Genomic DNA, 21,709 nt, shown 5'->3' with positions numbered 1-21,709 from the left:
TAACTTCAGGATTTTCACAGAAAACACTTCTGTGCATGATGTGTTTTCCCCGTGCAGTACTGAAATACAGACCTTCCAAGAGATTGACGTTTAATCTTTTTCTGTAATGGTTTAATACATCTAAATTCTTGGAGATGAAAGGTAGAGTAGAGGAACTTGGCAACTTGGGTTGCCTTTCTGCAAGTTAAAGATGTTACAAATCCAGACAAACCTCTGAGCCCATCAAAGTATCTGCAGTTCAGAAAGAGAAAATGTTTAGAAAAAAGAATGTACACTGTTACAAAAGGGAAGGAAACGGGGTGTATTTTAGAATAAATTTACTTACTTTTTCCTGTTGTGCTACATAAAAAAATACATACTTAAAGCCTAATTGAGGGTATAGTCATTATGAAGTACAAATGAGAATAATGAAGACATACTGTGACGTTCTCAAGGAGGAGGCGAAGTGGACTGGAAAACGAGTTTGCAGTTGAGAACTTTCACTGTCAGCTAATGGGATGCTTGGAAGTACCACAGAGGCATTAAAAAGTCCCGCAGTCCACATCATCTCTGCACCTTATTTGAGCATGCCTTTCAGAGTGCAACTGCTGTTCTTCTTGGTGGTTGCTTTCTATCGAGAAATTAGAGCCAATAACTACTTGTTACTTGTGTGGGTTTTATGAAAATGATTTCATCTACCATTGTTTCTGGTGCATTGCTGTCAAAAAGTCAAGTTCTGCATAAATCTGAGTGACCTTTTAATTAAAATCTTGGCAAAAAAGTGAGACGTGCGTGGGGTTCTTGTTTGAGATCTTGTACTGAAGCTTCTGAAATTTTTTGAGGAAGAGAAAGTAAAATGGTCTCTTAAAGTGGACTGGGGGGGGGAGGGAGTACTTTCGGAGTACAGACTTTAGTTGCAGGAGGGCTTTTAATCATCATTAAAGGGTGCCGGGCCTTGGGGGTAGCGGGTGGGTTCGTTCTTCCGCGGGTTGTGCGGACCCCAGAGCTGTGTGCAGTTAGCGGAGAGGAGCAGAAAGCGTTCTTGCAGCCCGGGCAGTTGCCGTGGACGGATTATTTGCAGCCCTGTGTCCCGCCTGCTCGCTGGGGTGGGTTCGCTCCCATTCAACCTCCAGCGATCTCTCCAGATAGCCCGAGTCCTGCGTCGGGGACGGGCGCTGGGGTTTATTAAACAGTATTTGGACGTGAGCGTAGTTCTTTCTTGTGATTTCACAGAATTAAGTCAATGCCATGGCATAGTTTCTTGTGCTTTTAACTTTCTGCTGAAAATCATGCCGAAATCAGTGCTTGTAAAGGCACAGAAGTTCACTATCAAGAGCACAGCACGCAACTGAGGGGCTAAAATCCTTACAACTCGTGGATGAGTTTATTCAGCTTGGGCCTTGGGAACAAACATCGTAAGGCAGGATTGCAGATCTTGCACGAAGACATATTTGGGTTGCTAATTATAGATAGATGTAAAACATTGATTCTTTTCAAAACTTTCCAGCAGCAAACTCGAACTGTGGTAGCAGCTTCTCTGGTGGGTGTTTTTAGCCTAGATTTGTTTAGTGTAGCTCCGCTAGCACCAAATTAACAGGCAGTGAAGTAGAACATCCTAATGGCACGTTTTACACTTTCCACCATAAAGATGCTGCATATGGTGAAATAAGACGCACAGAGTTCTGCACGCGAGTGGATGCGGACCTAATGCGGTGAGGAATTAGAAGGCAGTAACGGAAAGGAAATGAAGAGTTTATTGGTTTTATAGCTCTAATATCCATTAAAAGTTAGTAACACAGCAGGTGACAGTTTGGGTAAGTGTAAAGTGAATGTTTTGAAATAAATAGCAGTTGGGTGACCTGGGATGTCAGGGCTCTAGACAAGGGTGTGTGTTTGTCAATATATCCTACATGTTTTACAGACTCCTCAGGGAACAGGGGAAGATACAATTTCACCTTTTCTGTGCCAAAACATTTTAATTATATCTTCTTCCAAGTACAGCGGTTCAGTAACCAAGGAGCTGACATTGATGCATGTGTTGATAAAGCTGCAAACATTCAAAATGAGATTAACAAAGATTTTGAGGAAAGGGTGACAGCTAATTTTACACAGTATTCTGCATCTAATTCAGGTCAGTGTAATGATAGAATATTTTATAACTGTTGTGTCATCCAGGGGGACTTTTATGATGCTTTGTGTGTTGGAGGATTTGTGTGTATGAAAGCGTAGTTCTTAATACATCGTTCAAACAGGTTATAACTTCTTCTATCGAACGTCTATTGGTAGTAGACGTAAACAGGAATAAACTTCAGCATTTAGAAGCAATTTTACATACCCATCAGCATTCATCACGGTAATAGGTTCCTTTTGTCCGATTCACCTTGAAAGTGTTGACTTCGGATGTGAAATGGAACCAAAACTACTGAGCCCGTTTTGCACCGTCGCTTAATGTTTGCGAAAAGATGGGATGGAAAGTTATATTAAGTGTATTTAAATAATCAGACTGTAGTTTCTTTGTGTTGTGTGAGACCTTTTGAGAACATCTCAATGTATTTCTGCTCTATTCTCCTCCTTGTTTGAAGGCAACTGACATTCTTCTTTCACTTTTCTTTTTGTTTGCGAAATTTTCTCCTTTTTTTTATCCACTCACTTCTCCATCTGCTTTCACTTTTGTTTGCTTGGGCCGTCTCTCATCCCAACTTGATAATGAGGAATGCGGTGTGACCCTGACCTCTATCAGCCCATGCATGACCTTCTGACTCCCCCACATAACCTCTGACCTTCTCTTTGACAGCTTGATTAATTACCCTGTGTTATGATTTATGAGTAAGTGCTATGTAAAAATAATAGACAACAGGTGGTCCTCTAAAAACTTTTTGTGGCATGTTTTCTTTTCCTGCCTAGCTTGATGAGCTATTTTAAGTTGGGAACTTAGTGGGACAATGTGTGTCTGGCAGTAACACGGCATTTTTACACACTTGGGCACAGCGCTGGAATTCAGGCAGCCGAGGTGTGGCTGGCGTGGAAATATCGCCAAGTATTAGCGAGGCGCAGTCGCCAAAACGTGCGTTGGGTGGAAACAGAAAGCGGAGTCAACTGGCATTTCAGGCGTTTCGGTCCCAGGTCACGTCTTGAGAAAATTGCTCAAATAATGGAGGGGACATTTTTCAAGCTGAGCTGCACCTCCAACAGCTATGTTTACTTTAACGCTTCACTAGTGGCTTCAGATTGGTTGCCATGACCTCATCCCGCTGTCGCACCTACGGTGTCGCAGCGGTGTCGTAGACGTACCCTTCCCGTGGAAGAGACGGGAAGCGAGCAGAACGCGCGTCTTTCAGAAAGATGAATGGACATGGCCGTGTCCCTCTTAACCGCGGGTGGGTTTAAGAGCTGAGCACTCCGAGCTGCATTTCCCCCGGGAACGGTCCGCGTAGAAACCTGAACTTGAAAATTCAGGTTGATAAAAGCTTAGGAGAATGATCTCTTTTCAGACCCTGGCTCGCGGTCCAAAAAGATGGTTGCATAGGTCAAAAGATTCCTCTCCAGCCCTGACCTCTCTGGTCACATATGGCGTCCCGTCCTGGTGGATTAATATGCAGAGCTGGATGCTTTCAGCCCACTATTCATGTGGCCGGGCAGAAGAGATTTCAAAAGATGGGGAATTCACCTCAGATACTTTGGGGTTGTTTTTATTTAGCCTTACTCTTGCTGTGCGGCGAGAATCTTGGTGTTTCGAACATCTCGCTTGAACTTCCAGTTCAAGAGGCAGAAAGTGCTGCTCCGTTTCTGGCTCGTGTATGACGGTGGAAAAAGCCCTTCTGCGTTGTTCTGTCTTTGTAGTAAAGGCGTGGTAACCGAGATTCGTGACTCTTTCCAACACTTGACTTTGTCAGACTGCTTTTCCGTTCGTCATCGTTTGCCGGCTCAAACGTAAGCGTTAATTGTGGTTCTGTTTATGAACCTGAGAGTGGAGTTTGGGCACAGTCCTCTGCCTCCAGAAGCAGGTACTTGGAGGGTGCTAGCAGTGAGTGCAGGTTACATTTTAAGTACCTTGGAGCATTAGAGTTTGGGGAAATAGCTGTTAATTGGGTGTTTTAGTCTGAGAGGGAGGCTGTGATTGCATCCACCGAAGATTAGAGGCTGGGGCTTGTGTTTATCAATGTCTGTCCCGATTATTGGGCCTCATCACAGGCACACTGATGGGGGGGTGCAGGCAGACCTTGGCTTCTGTGCAGCATCTGTATTCTCTCTGACATGTGGTGGAGCAAAGGGGCTGGCTCGTTTCAGCCGGCTGGAGATTGATGGAGGCGGGGGGCTGGGGGGTGGGGGGGGGGTGGTCCCAAAGTTTAGCCTTTTACCAGGAAAAAACTTTGCCCTTTGGAGAGCGGTTTCTCTTTCTGTGTGCGCTGGACACGCAGCAGAAAGCCGCCCGCCATTCCGTACGCTGAAAACGTACCGAACGCCCTGCTGACGGCGGCAAGCTTTCAGCACTGCCCCGGGCGACCGTGCCGACTCACATCACAGGGCACTGCGCTGTAGTCGTGCTGGAAGCTCGTCAGAGCTCAAATTGGTATTTTTAATGACAAGCGCTTCTGAAGGCGACTTGCGTTTTAAAAGATGCTTTTTAATGGATGTGATTTTGCCTTTGCTTGGCAGTCACGCCAAAGACTGTGTGTCTTGCCTGTTGTTAAAGTCTGCTAAAGGCCTTTTTTGAGATACTGGTGCTCCGGTGTGCTCAGCTTTGCACTGACTTGCGCTCTGCCCAACCCCACTGCGTTAGCGAGGACTTCTGCCTTTTCTTTTAGTTTTTCTTTTTTTTTTTATTTTTGGTTTTTCGCACTGAACTTTAGTGGTGCAGCTACATCCACGAGAAATACATTTCTTAAAAATTAATTGAACTCAAAAGCCGCATTGTTTAGACAGATGTTATTTAGAGCTGGGTATTCCTTTCCAGTAGAAAATGCTTGGGCTAAGGCTGAATGAGAGAGGTTGTAACCGGGTGCAGTTTTACCAGTCATTTTGTTTTTCCATCTTGCTTTGTACACGTTACTCTCAGACCTTCTCTCTGGTTGCCATTGTTCTACATCTTGTGATTTAGGATGCAGAAGGACAGGGGAGAGGGAAGTACGCTACGTCGAGTAGGCAAAACCGTCTGAAAAGAGGTTGCTTTCCCAAGAGAAAGTCTGATGGATTGTAAGATTATTTTTCTTCTCAATTGTGGGAAGGACTATCTCAGTTATTACCTAATTATTTTAATTGTACTGATAGGAAGGCCTGCTATCTGGGAGAAATTAAAAAAAAAGAAGCGTAAAAGGAGACATGTTACACTGTTTAAAATATAATGGATAAAAATCCTTTAATTGATTTGTGAAATAGTGAATTTAAAAATGGAATCGTATTTCATCTGTTGGTGTCTATGTGAAAAATTGACATTGTGTCCTCATAAAACTGGACAAATGAGTCATGTAATTTTGAGTTACATAATCAATAACTTAGACAAATTCTACTTCTTTGATGATTTATGTGTCTGTTTTGTGGTCAGCTTGAAGCGGACGCAGAGTTTCAAATCGCTGCCACACTCGTAGGCCTGTGACAAACACATGAATTTTGCATTTGGGATTGTGCAGAGAGCAAAGCGAATCGATCCGCAGAACGTCTCTGCTCGAAGCGAGCGGGCTGAGAAGACGAGCCCCAGGACCACCAGCCTGCCAAGCACTGCGGCAGCGCGCTCCTGCCCTGCCCTAGTCACCTCAGGCACAGTCCTTCTGCCCGAATTTGGGAACTGCTCGGGGGATTTGGGAACGTTTCTGAGCGGTGCTCTCCCCTGCGATGGGTTTTGGGCGTTGCGTTTTCCAACTTGGTGATTTTACGGGTTAATAGCGCAAGTGTTGTGCGTCAGCATGACCAGCGGTGGCCAGGGTGGACTTTAAACTTTGTTAATTTTTGCATTTTTCTTTGCCCTTCCCCCATTGTTTAGTTATTTATTTGCCTGTTTGTTTATGTTTATCCCGGTTCAGTTCACTCGGCGGGGAGGGCAGGGGAGCGACATGACAGGAGACCACTTACTCCCGGCGCCGCGTCTAGCGAGGAGGCAATTTTCTCTTTGGCCTGTGCTGACCTTTTTTTGACTACGTCCCTTACGCCAGAGACAGTGTCCTGAATGCCTCTATTTCACCCTGTTTAGCAGAGTGCAACCGTGCCCTTTAACTGGGTTTTCGGTGGGAGGAGAAGCTGCGGCAGACGTTTGAGAAGGGCACAAGGACGAGGGGTAGGAACTCCCTTCAGATGCGATTTTGATAACTAGTCGAGTGTGTCCAACTGTAGAAAATCACCGAGTGACAATCTGTCTACCTGACAGTGGCCACAAAGCGCTACAAGGTTTGTGAATGGCTCTACAGATTAGAATAAAGCAAGCCCAAAGAAAGTGGCTTTTGTTGGTGTGGGCTTGGTTTGCTCTGGCCAGCTAGGTATGGGGACCTCTTTGATCCTCGTGCCTAGCCCAAGTGCGAAACGGAGCACCGAGCAAAAAAGCTGGGATAAAGCTGTTCAGCTAGGTAGTTAATATAGACGTTTCCAGAAAGTAAGTCTTTATTAAAATTCACTTTTAAAGGACAGCTTGATTTTGACTGGGAACCCATGGTAACTTTAAGGACTCATCTGTTAAATGCACGTGCTTCTCTTTTCTCCCCGCGCTTGCGATTATATCTTCCACGAATATTACAATTCTTGTGTGATTTGCCATCATTTAAAAATCATAATAAAATGATTGGCTGATTTATTCAAGATTTATTTCTCATTCATAAATTCATGTATTTTTCAACTGGCTCATTTTCTGAGGCACAAAAATGCAGCTGGTATGCTCAAAAGCATCCTGCAGGTCACGAATTTTCCCTGGGTTTTCTGAATACAGGACGTAATCCCGGTGAAGTTTTAGAGCAGATTTAAAGATGTGCTTAAAAGTCATCCCCACAGTAAAAGAGTTGACTTGTAAGCAATGCCACTGCATCAGTTTTGGTATTGATTCATTGTTACTGCCGCTATTGGCTTCTGCATGGTATGCTTGTTGTCAGCGAGACAAAAGCTTTTACTATTTTAAACTGCAGTGAATAATTTTCATATGCTTTCTTTTATATATGTAGGTATATATAGATAGATAGATAGATAGATGTGAAATCCCTTCATCCTTTTTATTTTAAAGGTTTTTATTGGCTGGGTATAAAGCTTTTTATTCATCATTATGTAGAGTTCTTAAAATAATATTTTGCTTTTAGTTCTCATACTGTTTTCTGAAAAAGCGGTATAAAGTGTTTATGAGTAAAACAACATAGTAAATTATTTTAAAGGTAAGCCAGGCAACTTTTCTGACTCTGAGAGATGTGTGTGAGCGTAAGTGCACACACAGGCATATATTCACACATCAATAACCCTTTAATGACAGAAATCAAATGAACGGAATATTCTTAAAATACCCTTCTATAAATTTTGGTGTGTGAACTTACTGAAATAAATATGAAAGTTTTTAAGAGCATTAAAGTAAATGCATAGCATTTGCAAGCATTAAATCTCCCTTTTCATATTTCTTCTTTTTTGTGTGTCTCTCTTCTAAAACAGGAAGGCTATGGAGTAATAGTACTGAATCCCAATGAGAACTATATTGAAGTGGAGAAGACAAAAGCCCAAGTACAGCTGTCTTCTGATAGCTCAGATGAACCTGCAGAAAAGAGGGAAAGAAAAGAAAAAATCCAGAAGGAAACAAAGAAGCGACGTGACTTCTACGAAAAGTATCGAAATCCGCAAAAAGAGAAAGAAACTATGCAGATTTATATTAGAGTAAGTTTCTTCTGGTTTTGTTTTCCCTTCTTTAGTGATGTATAGATATGTTTACTGGCCGTATTGGCTGATAAACAGCATGATTTTTTAGAAACAAACACATGACTGAGATGGCATTCGAGAGTTCATACAGAGTTCCTGGCTCTTTATTCTATTGATATTTTTTTGTCACATTGAATGTGAAGTTTTGGAAGAGTTACAAAACATTCCTTTCTGATTTCAAAGGGGAACTTCAAATAAACCCCAAAGGAACTCACTGGTGCTATCAAGAAAGAGAATGATTTAAGGGAAGCTTTGTAAAAATTATTTCATAAATGGAGGTGTACAAAAGGAGCACTTTCTAGTGCAGCTTAGGTGACATATTAGCTTCACGTGTCATGTGTGCATTTATTGTGTTGTACTGTCTGATATTGGGGAGGCAGTAGTTATAGCCTGATAGTTTTTTAACATATTACCTGCTGAATTAATAATGTATTGTGGAAAATACTGGTGTTCATCTTGTGTGGTAGCAGATTTGCCTTGTAATGTATTGTTTTCATATGAGCAGCCATCCATTGTGTTTCAGCTGAACTTCTGAAGGCAGATAAAGGAGGAGAGTTATTAATATCTTAATAAATATTTAAGCTAGAATAGTTCGAGAATGGTGTAATGAGGAAACTCTGTCCCTTGCTCTTTTCTTACTCAGTGAACCTTTGCACTTTGTAATGCTACCAGCATGGGATCGTTATAACAGTGCTACCCGAGGATTTCTGATTCTGCAGGGGGCACAAACAATATTATTTGCACTTTGACACATCCTGCTTCATATACATACTATGCATTATACATTCAAGACTGAGTCGTGCAATTTCCAAAGCCCTTATTACGAAAGTTAGTATTTTCGTTCAACGGTAAAACATGTCAGAAATGCCACGGCGTAGTTAAAACAGTGAAAATACATATGGCTTTCTGGTGCGAAAGAGAGAAGTATCCAGCAAAAGGGATGCTAGAACCGTCTTAAATTTTAACAAGTTCCTCTTAATTGTGGTTTAGCGTAGTAATATTTGTAGGAGAAATGCAGCCGTCCTGGCTAGTTAAAAGGTTTTGTAACCTGGGCGTGAGATGATCACTGATACCGTAAATACTACGGTGTCTTTTGAGACGTAGCTCGCTGCTGAGAATGGGAAACAAAAGGATGCATGTACATACTCAAAGTCACCAACAGGGCACGGTTTTTTTTCCATCCGCTGCTTTTTGTGAGAGAAGCCGTTCTGCCCACCAGCCTGCTTCTTCAGAGCGGCGACCAGGCTCGTCTCCAGGTCCATCAGAAGCCCGTGGACGATGTTGCTCTATTGTCCAGAAAGGCGTTTGGTCAGCGTGCTGGTCCAGTGTCCTCTTGTTGAAAGTGAACCTTGTTTTGATACCTTTTTAGCAGTTCCACCTTCTTGTGGCTCTTTTGGTTGGAGAGGCATGAAGTTTGTCTTCCGAATGTTTGACCCCCGAAACAGAAAACACACGAGTCTGTCCCATTTTCTTCTTTGCGCAGCTGTGTGCCCCAAATGTGACCGTAGACATTCCCTTTATTGGATTTTCTTCAAGGAAAGAGGTAGCCTGAGTTTTGGTAAAAGTGTGGGTGGTGGTCTCCTTTCCTGGGTGAATTAACTGAAATCAGGTTTCCTGATGCGGTTGGTGTTTTATTCTGAAACAATTATTTAAGTTTTTTTCTTTAACAGGCTCTAGTACAGAGAGTTTTTTGAAACAGAATGAAAAACACCCTTGCTTTAGTGAGTGGCAGGACAAATTACTGCAGTGTGCTTGCCTATCTGTTTCTGAAACAACCTTCCTGTCCACAGACGCGGTTGTCCATCCATGAGGGCATCACACGATGCAGATGAAATGGCGCAATGCCGTCCTGGCCGTGCAGTTCCTGCCTCGCATGCTCGGGTCCGTAGGGTTACGTGTGCTACGGGAATCACCCTTCCTTTGCACCCTGGAACTTGCCTCCAGGCTTACTGCGGCCGCGGGCTGCTGCGGGGTACGGTCTTGGAGCTGGTTTGGGGTAACCTCGAAGGGCAGCGTAGGTACCACCTTGACTTACTGTGTAGCGTAGCGTACATTTGACTCACTGAGCTCTTGAAATGAAACATATTGTCACTCCACAGAAGTATTTAAAGATGGTACATGCTTCGTAATGATCTCATCGAAGAGCTTTGGAAAACCTGGGCAAGCCTTACATCATCTCTGCCAAGCAGGGAAAACGGGTGCGAGATGAAAAATACCTTCGCAAGAAGGCATCAACCGCATCTTGCGTTGAAGGAAAATTTGTTTGTGTCAAACATGCTGGAGAAATTGTTTCAGACCGTTAAGTAGTAGGACCAAATATCCTCGGTTATGTGCTCGTAGGGTCGTTGAGATCTGTTGTGATCTGACGAGGAAGTGCCATTTGAACAAATTAAAGCTGTCTGGATGATGCTCCCGCTTGTGCGGTTAGATTTTCCAAAAACTGGAAAAACTGAACTCTTCCATGGTTAAATTTCTTTAAGTATTTTTTTTATTTTCTTAGGAAAAAAAAACCGAATAGCTGGGGTACTCAACAATCTGTAGAAGCAGAGTCTTAAAATACAAAATATCAAATTGCACTGTATTTTTGTACAAAATGAGTAGAAATAAAAACGACTATGGGAGCGTGTAGTGCATTAAGCGTAGTGCTTGAAAGATCAAAGTACTTATTGTTTCATGCTGGAAGTTTCCTTAACTATGAAATAATGTACTTTCTGGCATACATTATGGCTTGTTAAAGGGACTGATTTGGTCTGGGCAATAAACATCATGTCAAACATTATGGCAGAGAAACCTGCTTAATACGTTTTGTAATAAGACAGGATTTTTTGTTCTTGAAAACATCTGCCAACGGAATTCACGAGTGAAGACAGAAAATGTCGTCAATTTGGTAACAATCTTATAAATTTGGTTTCTTTTTTGTCGATGCAAACCAAGGAAAAAAAACTTCTTGATAATCAGCATTGACTGTAATGCTTTATGGAACGATTAAACAAAAGCATTTTACTTTTATATAACATACTAATGAATGCATATGAATTTTAATACCCTTACTGTTCAGATTTTAACAAGCATATTGCCAGCAGATAATTTTAAAAGCATCTGTTTTTTAATGTGTTGAATGGAGGATTGAGTCAAATAGCTAAATATGTACGTACATGCTTTTAAAAAAACATATTTCTATCCTTACTTATAGATACTACCATTTTTCCTTAGACCACCAGAGGCTGCTGCTGTACATACTGGCTAGTGCTTCCCCCCAGAAACGTAATACCCTAACCAGCCTTCATTTATTACTGAACTAAACTGAGAATTTGTTGATCTCTAACCTTTTTCTATGGAAACAGATCATACAGGCTTAAATGTGACATGATTACTCCCGCCATCCTCCAAGCCATCTCCCACTCCCTACAGATTTTCACATTGACAGTGTCTTCTCTGTGTTAAAAGACACTTAGAAATGTAAATCAGTATTTATCCCCTTCTAAATAGCATTCGCCACTTAAACAAGTATACTGAATGGATTCTGAAATGTTATCAAAGGAAAAAGTATAAATCGCGTAATTTTATAATAATAGTAATTTGCAATAATGTTGTCGCCACAATAGTCAAAGGATATCAAAGAGGCAACGAAGGAAGAAGTAGGAAGAAGTACTTCTGTCAGGCCAGCTGATGGGGTCAGCTTTTCTGGGCAGAAGGAATCAGCCTTTCCTAGGCCCATACGCGAGGAATTTTGTCCTTTTTTTTCCGCTGAGCTCGGCTGCTTTAATAATTCTTACTGCAAATACTATTTTTGCCCCGGCGCATTCCGCAACAGCGCTGTTTATGCTAACAGCGCATCAACGAAAGTAAATTAATTGTGGGTGTAACGTAGTTTTGATAAATAATTCTTCCCACTTTTCTGCGTGAGATTAAATGGCGCGGGCGTCGCGCCGGGCACGGAGCCGCTTCGCCGCGTGGCCGTGGGGCCCTGCCCGTCCCCAGGCGGATGCCGGCTCCCGTCCGGAGCCTCTGCGGCCGTGTCACCTGCTGCTGAGACCAAGCGAAAAGGCCCCTTTATTGCACCAGAAGAGGGGAATGACAGGGGCTAGGCGGACGGCTCCCGAGGGGTGAGGGACGTGCTCAGGCACTGAGGAAGTCCGTGGCAGACCTGGGCGTCAGGGCTCAAACCTCCAAAGTCTCACTCCGGTGTTGATGTCAATATCACAATTTTTTTTTCCCTTTTTACAGCTATCAGCATTACTTTACCTCTGAAACAACACATGATTTTACTTTGTCAATATTTGCCTTTTTTAAAGCCCGTTATTTCCTTACGTGCTTGAGAGATCTCTTCTAAGTGACAGCAAAGCCATGCTGGCAATGGAAATCTCATGAGAACGGCGTAGAAACTGCCCTGGCTTTATTGCCTTTGCCCCACGCAGCACTGGCTATTCAGAATTAAAAAAGACTCCAGTTGGGGTGCTGGGACGTGAGCGTTTGGTGGCATTCTGGGTGCCACGAGGTGTTTGGGAATCCTGGAGAGGTCTGGCCGATGTCTTGCAGGACGCGCACCCAGCAGCTGGAAGCCGAGCAGAGGACTCTGAACCATCTGCAGTGGCACTGAGCACCTATGGTTAGGCCACCGCGTCGTTCCTAAAGGGTTGGATAAGCTTCAAGTTCCTACAGTAGTTTCTGTATAACAGGAGATGTGTGTATGTCCTATTTCATTCTAGAGATACTACGGTGAGCATGCATCTTACATTAAATAGCTGAACTGTGTAGAGTTTAAACTGTGGTACTATTCAGTAATTTATGCATGGGCTATTTAGCTTGTGCAGTTAAATTAGGTATTTTAAAAAATCCTGAGATTGTAAAGACTTTTTATGGTGGGTTTTGCGTCTGCTAGTCCGGAAAAAGTTGTATTTGTCTTCTTTTCCTCGAGCAAGTGAGAAATCAGAGACACAGATAATCGCCGGAGGAAGGTTTTGCATCTCTTCAAGCACACCACTGGCTCTTCTTTCTGCCGTACCCTCTCTTTGTTCTGCGTTTCGCAAGTACGCTTTAATCAAAGAAAAGGACTAAATAGGGGCCATCCAGCTCTGGTGTCTTTCAAACATTCATTACATGATGCAGACAAAATGTGCATTGTTAGATCCAGCTCCTAAAACGTGAGGCAAGGCGTGCGAGCCTCACAGAGAAAGGGCCGGCCGGCGTCTCTCCTCCCACCACGAGCCGCGCGGTGCTCCCGTGGTGCTGAAAAAGGCCGTCTCTCGCGGGTCAGACGAGTCCTCCTTCCTCTCAGGTGGGATTCGGGCTTGGTAGTGAGCTGATGGTAAAAGGAAAACTAGCTCAGCAGAAAGCAAGCCCGCTTGTTGGAGGCAGAGGTGAATAAAACGATGCAAACTTCTCGTACTCGGGTGCTGCCTGTCTCTGGTTGCGGAGAGGCTGCACTTAGGGACTGAAAAGACCTCGCAGGTCATCTGGTCCATCCTGCTGCCGGTACAGATTGCTCTCTGCAAGTAACCTGTATCATTTATCTTAGAGAATCAAAGGAGAGCATCCTTCTAGCGGGTGCCCAAAACAAGGGTAGTGTCCTCTAACTTGCTGCACGCAGTTGCGTGCTTTGATGCTACGTTTCAGTGTTTTGGGGAAAACTAGCAGAAAAAATTCAGCAGGGGCTCAAGTGGCAGCGTATGGGTTTTTGCAAAACTTGGAGATTCTTCACATCGTTTTTTCTTAGGGACCAGTCAAGAGCCTTGATATAGTGAGAGATTACAAAATTAATTTCTGAGATAAATCCATAGAGTCATCTTAAGATGACTGGTGCTGTTGCTGGTAAGCCTTTTCAGTGCGGACCCCCGCCCCACTCCTAGAAATATTTGTGAGGTTTGGGTCGAGGGATGTGAGGACAGCACTGTGACACACGGAGGTCAGGAAAACAGCATGTGTGGAGTCCTGGGAAGTGGAAGTCAGCAGTCAGGGGACTGGGGCACAGGATACGATACGTGCAAGGATGTTGTTTTCACCTTGTCTGCTGCAGAAACCGAAGTGAAAATTCAGGAAAAAATAAGAAAAGGAAAAAAAAAAATCTAGCTTTTGGGATAGAGGTAAATCTGGTAGTTCCTCTGATAGTTCCTCTGTAGTCTGCTTGGCTGCCTGCAGCAGTGATGGCTGCCAAAGGGGCAAGAAGTAGCGGAGGGAACGGTGGCACGGACGAGTGTGGAACAAGCTGCCCAGAAAAACTGCCAGCTCCCTCCCTGCAGTTCATAGGTGGCTGACAATTTGAAAAATTAGTTATTATAGCCCTCTCGTTTGTTACATTTTAAAATCCTGACAAGTGAAGGATTTTACTAACTCAAAAAACTTACTTTTTGGGGGATTTACTTCCCGTCTGATGTTATTTTGAATCATTTGCCTCTTCAGAGCAAGGTTTATCTTGTTAATCAGCTTGTTGTCATCCCCGTGCAGGCAGAGGAATGTGCCCGATGGTGAGCTCTGAGGAGAAGGGAGTCGTGACCTCCGTCCTTGCTGCACCTTAGTGAGCTCCACAGCTGACCAGTGCACCCTGAGAGCTGCCTTTTACCGGCGTCAGAGCTGCTAACTTTGTTTTCATAGTGCCCAGACAGAAGTCTTCCCCAAGGTGGTCCGTTTTATCCTATCTCCAGCCATGAACTCACCTAAGCTTTGAGAAATCTTCCCGTTCCTTTCTCGGCCGAGTCCTTGTTTTGTCCTTCTCTCTCTGGCTAAAATGGGGTGCTAAACTGATCGAAAATGCTTTTTGTCTTTTGTGGTGTCGGTGGCAGGTCTCGTCCCCTGAACGGGCTGCGTGCCGTTCAGCCGCACCGTTCTGCACGTCGTTATCGAACAGTTGATTCTCGTTCTCCGCATTTTTTTGATAAGTACGTGGCACGAGTGAATTTGTCAATACACAGTGAGATATATTTTCTGTGTTGTCACGTAATACTCTGAATTTTAGTTAGTTTTCCCAATAGATGGCACTGCTTGGAGAGAAACTTAAGACCGCATGGAGAGGGACCAAGAGTTGCGTGTGCTGGGGAGCCTTAAGTTTTTCTGGGCTCTTAAGCAATACTTTGGGAGCTTCTAGTTCAGTGCTTCTATCAAAAGCGTGGAGTGAGTGAAGTACCACAACTCTACTGAGCAGGTTCTTCAGAAAGGAGGGGACGCCCTGGGGTTTTGACAAACCTGATCACGCTTCTCCTGTCACTGGCAAGCAGCGTAGGTAGTGATGGGGATTGCACGTCAGGGTCACTGTTCTGCTGGTGGGTTGTGTAGCAGGACTGATCCTTAGCTCACCCTCAGAACGTGCTGAGATAGTTTGCCGTGCATCCAGCGAAGTCTCAGTTTTTTACCACTTTAATAAAATATTGCTCCTGGTTGCTACGACTCTAGATCTCTGAAAAATACAGCAAAAATGTTACGTCTGGTTTTGTTCTGTCCTTACCGAGTTAAGGGGTGATGGAAGAGCTGCTGTGTCCTAAAAGATGTACTATACGACTTGGACATTGTCTGGTGTCGGTTGAATTTGGGTCAGCCCTCACGCCTGTGACGCAGCGTGAGTTGCACGGGGCCGTTCCCCCGTACACACACAAACTGCGCAGGCCTGGCTGTAGACTGAAGCACGCTAAACCCACACGTGTTCTTGCGTGTTCAGCGTCCTGTGGACTCTGCAGGAGGTGGGCTCTGAGCCGAGGCGTGCAGGCGCTGGCTACGTAAGAATGGAAAGTTTCCTTTTTACGAAAAAAAAAAAAAAAAACCACCACTTTGTGTCCAGTTCTGGGCTGTGTCCAGTTCTGGGCTCCCCAGTTCAAGAAAGATGAGGAGCTACTGGAGAGAGTCCAGCGGAGGGCTGTGAAGATGAGTGGACTGGAGCATCTCTCCTGCGAGGAGAGGCTGAGGGAGCTGGGCTTGTTCAGCCTGGAGAAGAGAAGGCTGAGAGGGGACCTCATAAATGATTACAAATATCTGCAGGGTGGGTGTCAGGAGGATGGGGCCAAACTCTTTCCAGTGGTGCCCAGCGACAGGACAAGGAGCAATGGGCACAAACTGAAGCATAGGAAGTTCCGTCTGAACATGAGGAAGAACTTCTTCCCTCTGAGGGTGACGGAGCCCTGGCCCAGGCTGCCCAGGGAGGCTGTGGAGTCTCCTTCTCTGGAGATATTCAAGACCCACCTGGACAAGGTCCTGTGCAGCCTGCTGTGGGTGACCCTGCTTGGGCAGGGGGTTGGATTGGGTGACCCACAGAGGTCCCTTCCAACCCCTGCCATGCTGGAATTCTGTGATTCTTTGATATATCCAGTACATCCAGTGAGGTAATACATCAAGATATTTAAAAAGCAGATAGTTCAGACAACACGCCTGGTGCTTCATGAGCATCTGCAGCATGTTTGTTCTTTGGGACTGGTGTTTCCACCCAGGATGGTTTTCATTCCTGCCTCTTCCACCTGCTGTGTAACTGAATAATCTGATTTCATGGACTTTGCAAGTTCAGACTATATCCTAGAAAAGTGGGCAATTGACGTTATCGCTTAATTGTGTCACAGCCACTCCGTTCTTAACCTGGTAAAACAAGAACCTTAATTGCAAGTAGACACTAAGAAGACAAGTATTCATTTCTTTTAGGGATCTGGTTTGCTGAAGAATTCTTTTGAAGTTAGAGAATTAAGTAGTGAAGAAATTTAGCAAAGCTTAGACTGCGTAAGTAGTTTTGAAAGATATGTGGGTTCTGCAATTAACTTTGTGGTCTTGCCCTCTGGTAAGTCAGTGCCGCTGCACGCTCCACCTTGCAGCACACCTCTCAGAGCCTCTGCGTACCCCCTCTTCGCCTGTCGTTTGAAAAATGAACAAACACATTTGATGACAGGATCACGTTATCCATCATGTGTCCTTTGCACCAGCTGCCAAAAAAGGGCAGGCTTGTGTTTAACGGCTGTTGATTGTTTTTAAATCCCTTACCAGTGAAGACCTTGGCCGTGTATGAAGTCCTCCTAGTTGAGATACATCAAGCTTTCAGACACCATGTGCTGTTTAAGGCTCTGACTGGTTTGCCTGAAGTGGGCAAATGAGTTATTGCTGGGATAGATCTTAAAATAACAGTATCTGATTTGATCATGGAGTCCACTTGCCTTAAATACCATTCTGCTGCTGTTGGTTCTTTTATGTTCTTTTACTGTTTTCTGTCCCTTTCTGTTTTGAGCTACCCGAGCTGACTGACAGAGTTTGGCTGATAATTAAATGGGTTTTTTATCCTGATGGGCACCAGACAGTATCATCACTGGAGTTGAATACTGCTCTTTTTCTGTTACAATTGCAGTAAATAACCATAGCATGATTTCATAGAATCACGGGATGCCGTTGGGTTGGAAGGGACCTTCAGAGGCCATCTAGCCCAACCCCCTGCAGTGAGCAGGGACATCTTCAGCTGGATCAGGGTGCTCAGAGCCCCGTCCAACCTGGCCTGGAATGTTTCTAGGGATTTTACCCCTCCCTGGCAGTGTTCAAGGCCAGGTTGGACGGAGCTCTGAGCACCCTGGTCTGGCAGAAGAAGTCCCTGCTCATGGCAGGGGGGTTGGAACCAGATGATCTTTAAGGTCCCTTCCAACCCAAACCATTCTATGATCCTATGGGGCATCCACCACCTCTCTGGGCAACCTGTTCCATTGCCTCACCACCCTCATCGTAAAAAATTTCTTCCTTCCTTGTAAAGGAAGAATTTGCTAACAACACTATGAAATAATGCATATTTCTACCTGCAGACAATGTGACCGGGCAAAATTCAGGTCTGCTAGACCCGGGAAAGGGAAACTGCAGCTGCAAACGGTGACCGCTGCCCCAGTTGTGCTGGGGGCCCACAGAGCACCAAAAATTGGAGAGAAAAAGTTATGGCGAGGAAATACTGTACTTGAGTTCATGCCCAGCAGTGGTGGTCATCTGCAGGACCTCTATGCAGTGTGTTCAAAGTCACTGTGCCTCAAATGCACGTATTTCAGGCTTGGGGAACTTCTACAACACACATTTTGACACTTCCATGACACTGGAACTGCAGAGCTCGCTCTTTTTGCTTTTGATTGAAAGTATCAGCCCTGGCTGACACGGCTTTGAGTGTGGCATTGGGCTAGATGACCCACAGAGGTGCTCTCCAGCTGACATGCTTTGATGGTTCTACATTACTGAGTTCCTCCTCAGCCCTCAGAGAAGTCTTGAAGTTACAGAATCACAGAATCACAGAATAGTAGGGGTTGGAAGGGACCTCTGTGGGTCATCTAGTCCAACCCCCCTGCCAAAGCAGGGTCACCTACAGCAGGCTGCACAGGACCGCTTCCAGGCGGGTCTTGAATATCTCCAGAGAAGGAGACTCCACAACCTCCCTGGGCAGCCTGTTCCAGTGCTCCGTCACCCTCAGAGGGAAGAAGTTCTTCCTCGGGTTCAGGTGGAGCTTCCTCTGCTTCAGTTTGTGCCCGTTGCCCCTTGTCCTGTCGCTGGGCACCACTGAAAAGAGTCTGGCCCCGTCCTCCTGACACCCACCCTGCAGATATTTGTAGGCGTTTCTAAGGTCCCTTCGCAGCCTTCTCTTCTTCAGGCTGAACAAGCCCCTACGGACAGGCTTTGTGGACATTGTGGAGAGAGGATAATTCCCCTGTCTCGGAACATTTGGTACTACTGAGGTTGTGGATGGTCATCCACTTGCAAAGAGTAGACTCAGGTGGCTGAGACCAGGAAGCCTACCTAGCTGTTAGCATGGTTAATACTGTGTGGTCTTGCACAAGTAGTGCTACAGAAATAGCATCTTGAAAGATATAAGCCCCTGCAGACAGGCAGTGGTGTTTCTTGGCATTTTTAACACAGGCATGTTGAGCAGAACATTCATGGTTTCTTCACAGATCAAGAAATTTCCCAGGCTAGATCATCTGCTTAAATTTGCTGAAGGACCTTAGCAGTACAGCAGTAGGAGTTTTTTTCAGAGATGTTCTCCAGATGTTTTTGGCTTACCTATTTTTGAATAATGGGAAGGATACAAGTACTGTGCATGTCCTTCCTACTCCCTCATCTCTGTTATTTGTTCAGCAAAAATGGGTTTGTCTACGTTGTTAATTTGAGTCCACAAACTTTCGTTTTAAACTACGAAGCAGTTCTGGAGTTTCAGGAAGAGAAAAAATAACCCTGTGACATTCAGATTGATTATTTGCCAAGTGTGTGCTTAGAAGAGGATAGACACGGCGGAATTAAAAAGGCGGCAACTTTATTAAAGCATTAGTGAACAGCAGTTTAATTAAGCCTGTGCACAACAGCTTCTCAGAAGATTTTGTCTACACCGTTAATTTCAAAATGAGGCCTGAATCCATACCTCATCTGCAGGTCAGTGCCCTGCACCGCTTGGACAGGCCCCCGGTTTCTGTTCATCTCTTAAACCTGTGCCCACAACTTCGTAACTTCATAAAGTTTTGCAGGTTGATTTAAGATGCTCCTGTCCCGTTTTCTGTGAACGCTCGTCATCGGAAGAGGTCTGCTCACGCGGACACCTGCATGGCCACCTCCAAAACCAATCTGTGCTGGTTGGCGGAGAGGCAGTTCTGGTTGTTCTGGCGTCGTACTGGGATATCGGGCACGGTGGATGTAATCGCAGCTTGGGGGATTTCCAGGACGTCTGGTACCTGGCAGCTGTCAGTTCTTACCGCTCATTGTCAGCTTTATTACTAAACAAGATTTTAGATTTAAAATATGTTAGTATGGAAACATTTGCACTAACAGAGCTAAACTACAAAAATAGCAAAATACGTTAAACGTGGATTGTTAAACAGTGTTCAACTGTTGCTAACCGCAAGAGCTATTGCAGCTCTTCCGAAGTCTCAGTTAGCCTGAAGATCTGGTTAATCAGCTGCTACGGGACATCTCTGGAGATATTCAAGACCTGCCTGGACAAGGTCCTGTGCAGCCTGCTGTAGGTGACCCTGCTTCGGCAGGGGGGTTGGACTAGATGACCCACAGAGGTCCCTTCCAACCCCGACCATTCTGTGATTCTGTGATTCTGTGATCCTGTGATCCAGGGCCAGAGACAACTTACCCAGAGCTTCCTTGGGGTCACAGCATTTCTGCTGCCAGCATGAAGGACAGATCCTGCAGTTCATAGAATCACAGAATGGTTTGGATTGGAAGGGACCTTAAATGTCATCTCATCCCACCCCCCTGCCATGGGCAGGGACATCTTCCACCAGCCCAGGGTGCTCCAAGCCCCGTCCAACCTAGCCTTGAACTCTGCCAGGGAGGGGGCAGCCACAGCTCCTCTGGGCAGCCTGGGCCAGGGCCTCACCACCCTCACGGTGAAGAATTTCTTCCTTAGATGTAATCGAAATCTGCCCTCTTTCAACTCGAAGACATTACCCCTTCCCCAGATCTGTTCTTCTGCATAATCTCCTTCTTGTACAGTGCAGGATGGAGTCAGTCCTGCCTCTCTTTTGCTGTTTATCCACACTTCGTTCCCTGTCACCAAGCACTGGGACGTTGCTTGCCAGTGTGGGGAAGTGGTTGGTTGACCATGACTGGCTCTCAGGTGCCCACCCAGATGGTCTGTCACATCCCTGCTCAGCTGGACAGAGGAGAGAAAACGTGACCAAAGGCTTGTGAGTCAAGATAAGGAGAGGGAGATCACCCAGCAAGGGCAAAACAGACTTGAGTCGAGGAAATTTATTGAATTTATTGCCAATTAATAACAGAGCAGGATAATGAGAAGCAAGAACAATCTTAACGCGTCTTCCCCCCTTCTTCCTAGGGTCAACTTCACTCCCAATTTTCTCCACTTTCTCCCCCTGAGCGGTGCAGGGGGACGGGGAATGGGGGCTAAGTTGTTTCCACACCCTTTTCCTTAAGGCCGTGATTAACATTTCTGTTATGTACCTTAATGAGCACAGCGTTGGCTTCGCCCTGTGACTTCACTCTACGCCTTGCTTTTGCCGCTCACTCTCGGTTATTTCTTCCCTTCCAAACAGCAAAAGGTAAAAAACCTCGCAGAAGAAAGACCTGAGATACTGTGCAGGAGGAGGTGCTCAGTCGACAACGCTTCTGGTTTTTTTATGATAAATTTTATTGGGTTTGCACCATCGTTGATGAGCAAACTGGATTTTTTTTTTTCAGAGAGGCTTTGGTGGTGGGGCGGCATGGCAAAGCCCAGCAGACAGCTGAAATGCAATTTGGCGTTTGGCAAATAAATACGTGGGTGGTGCGTGAGGATAGCTGTCTGCTTTCATCCTGATGTAATCACAGAATCACAGAATTACAGAATAGTAGGGGTTGGAAGGGACCTCTGTGGGTCATCTAGTCCAACCCTCCTGCCGAAGCAGTAATGTTTCGTAGCAAACTCATACCACCTTAAGTGTTAGAAGAGCAATCTGTACGACAGACCATAGGCATGCATCGTGACACAGAGAAGTTTAACAAAAGGAACTTAAAGGGTAGAATTATTTTTAATTAAGGCACAATGAGGTCCCAGCCTCCAAAACTCAGTAATGGTTTGAATAAGTGCAGGTTGCAGATGTTGAATCCACTTAATCCTTGCTTTAAAACACATCAAACAAATGCTGTTGGCTAATAAAGGATTAAAATGGCATCAGGGACCATTTATAACAGTAACAAAAGCTACATCCATGTGGTTTTTTGAGGGTTTATTTTTCTTACCCCACCCACCAGTGTGGAGACTGCAGGTTACATATTCTACAGAAGATACATACTATTCTCAAGATCTTCAGTTGTCTCTGGATTTTCTGTTCCATTATTGTTCAGTCTGTAGTCTCAATAAGACCCCCAATGTTTGGCCTGTGCTGCCTGAGTTAGAAGATTGCTCCCAATTTTCCAGTTAGGTCAACCAAAAAAA

At 44.9% G+C, this 21,709-nt stretch overlaps 1 protein-coding gene across 9 annotated transcripts in view; it reads left to right on the top strand.

The window, feature by feature from the left end:
• Positions 1-21,709, top strand: part of ARB2A (ARB2 cotranscriptional regulator A) — a 284,994-nt gene that overhangs the window by 129,167 nt on the left and 134,118 nt on the right. For all 9 annotated transcript variants that reach the window (XR_012761961.1, XM_075411658.1, XM_075411656.1 and 6 more), the window contains one exon: positions 7,591-7,809. Coding sequence is in view for 8 of the 9 variants with exons in the window: in XM_075411658.1 (XP_075267773.1) it covers positions 7,591-7,809 (219 nt within the window). In the remaining variant the exon portion in view is untranslated. The remainder of the gene's footprint in view (positions 1-7,590; positions 7,810-21,709) is intronic.

Source organism: Opisthocomus hoazin, chromosome Z (genome assembly GCF_030867145.1).
Source record: "Opisthocomus hoazin isolate bOpiHoa1 chromosome Z, bOpiHoa1.hap1, whole genome shotgun sequence".
Classification (NCBI taxonomy): domain Eukaryota; kingdom Metazoa; phylum Chordata; class Aves; order Opisthocomiformes; family Opisthocomidae; genus Opisthocomus; species Opisthocomus hoazin.
The sequence above is the reverse complement of the archived record's forward strand: the minus strand, read 5'-3'. Positions and strand labels throughout refer to the sequence as shown.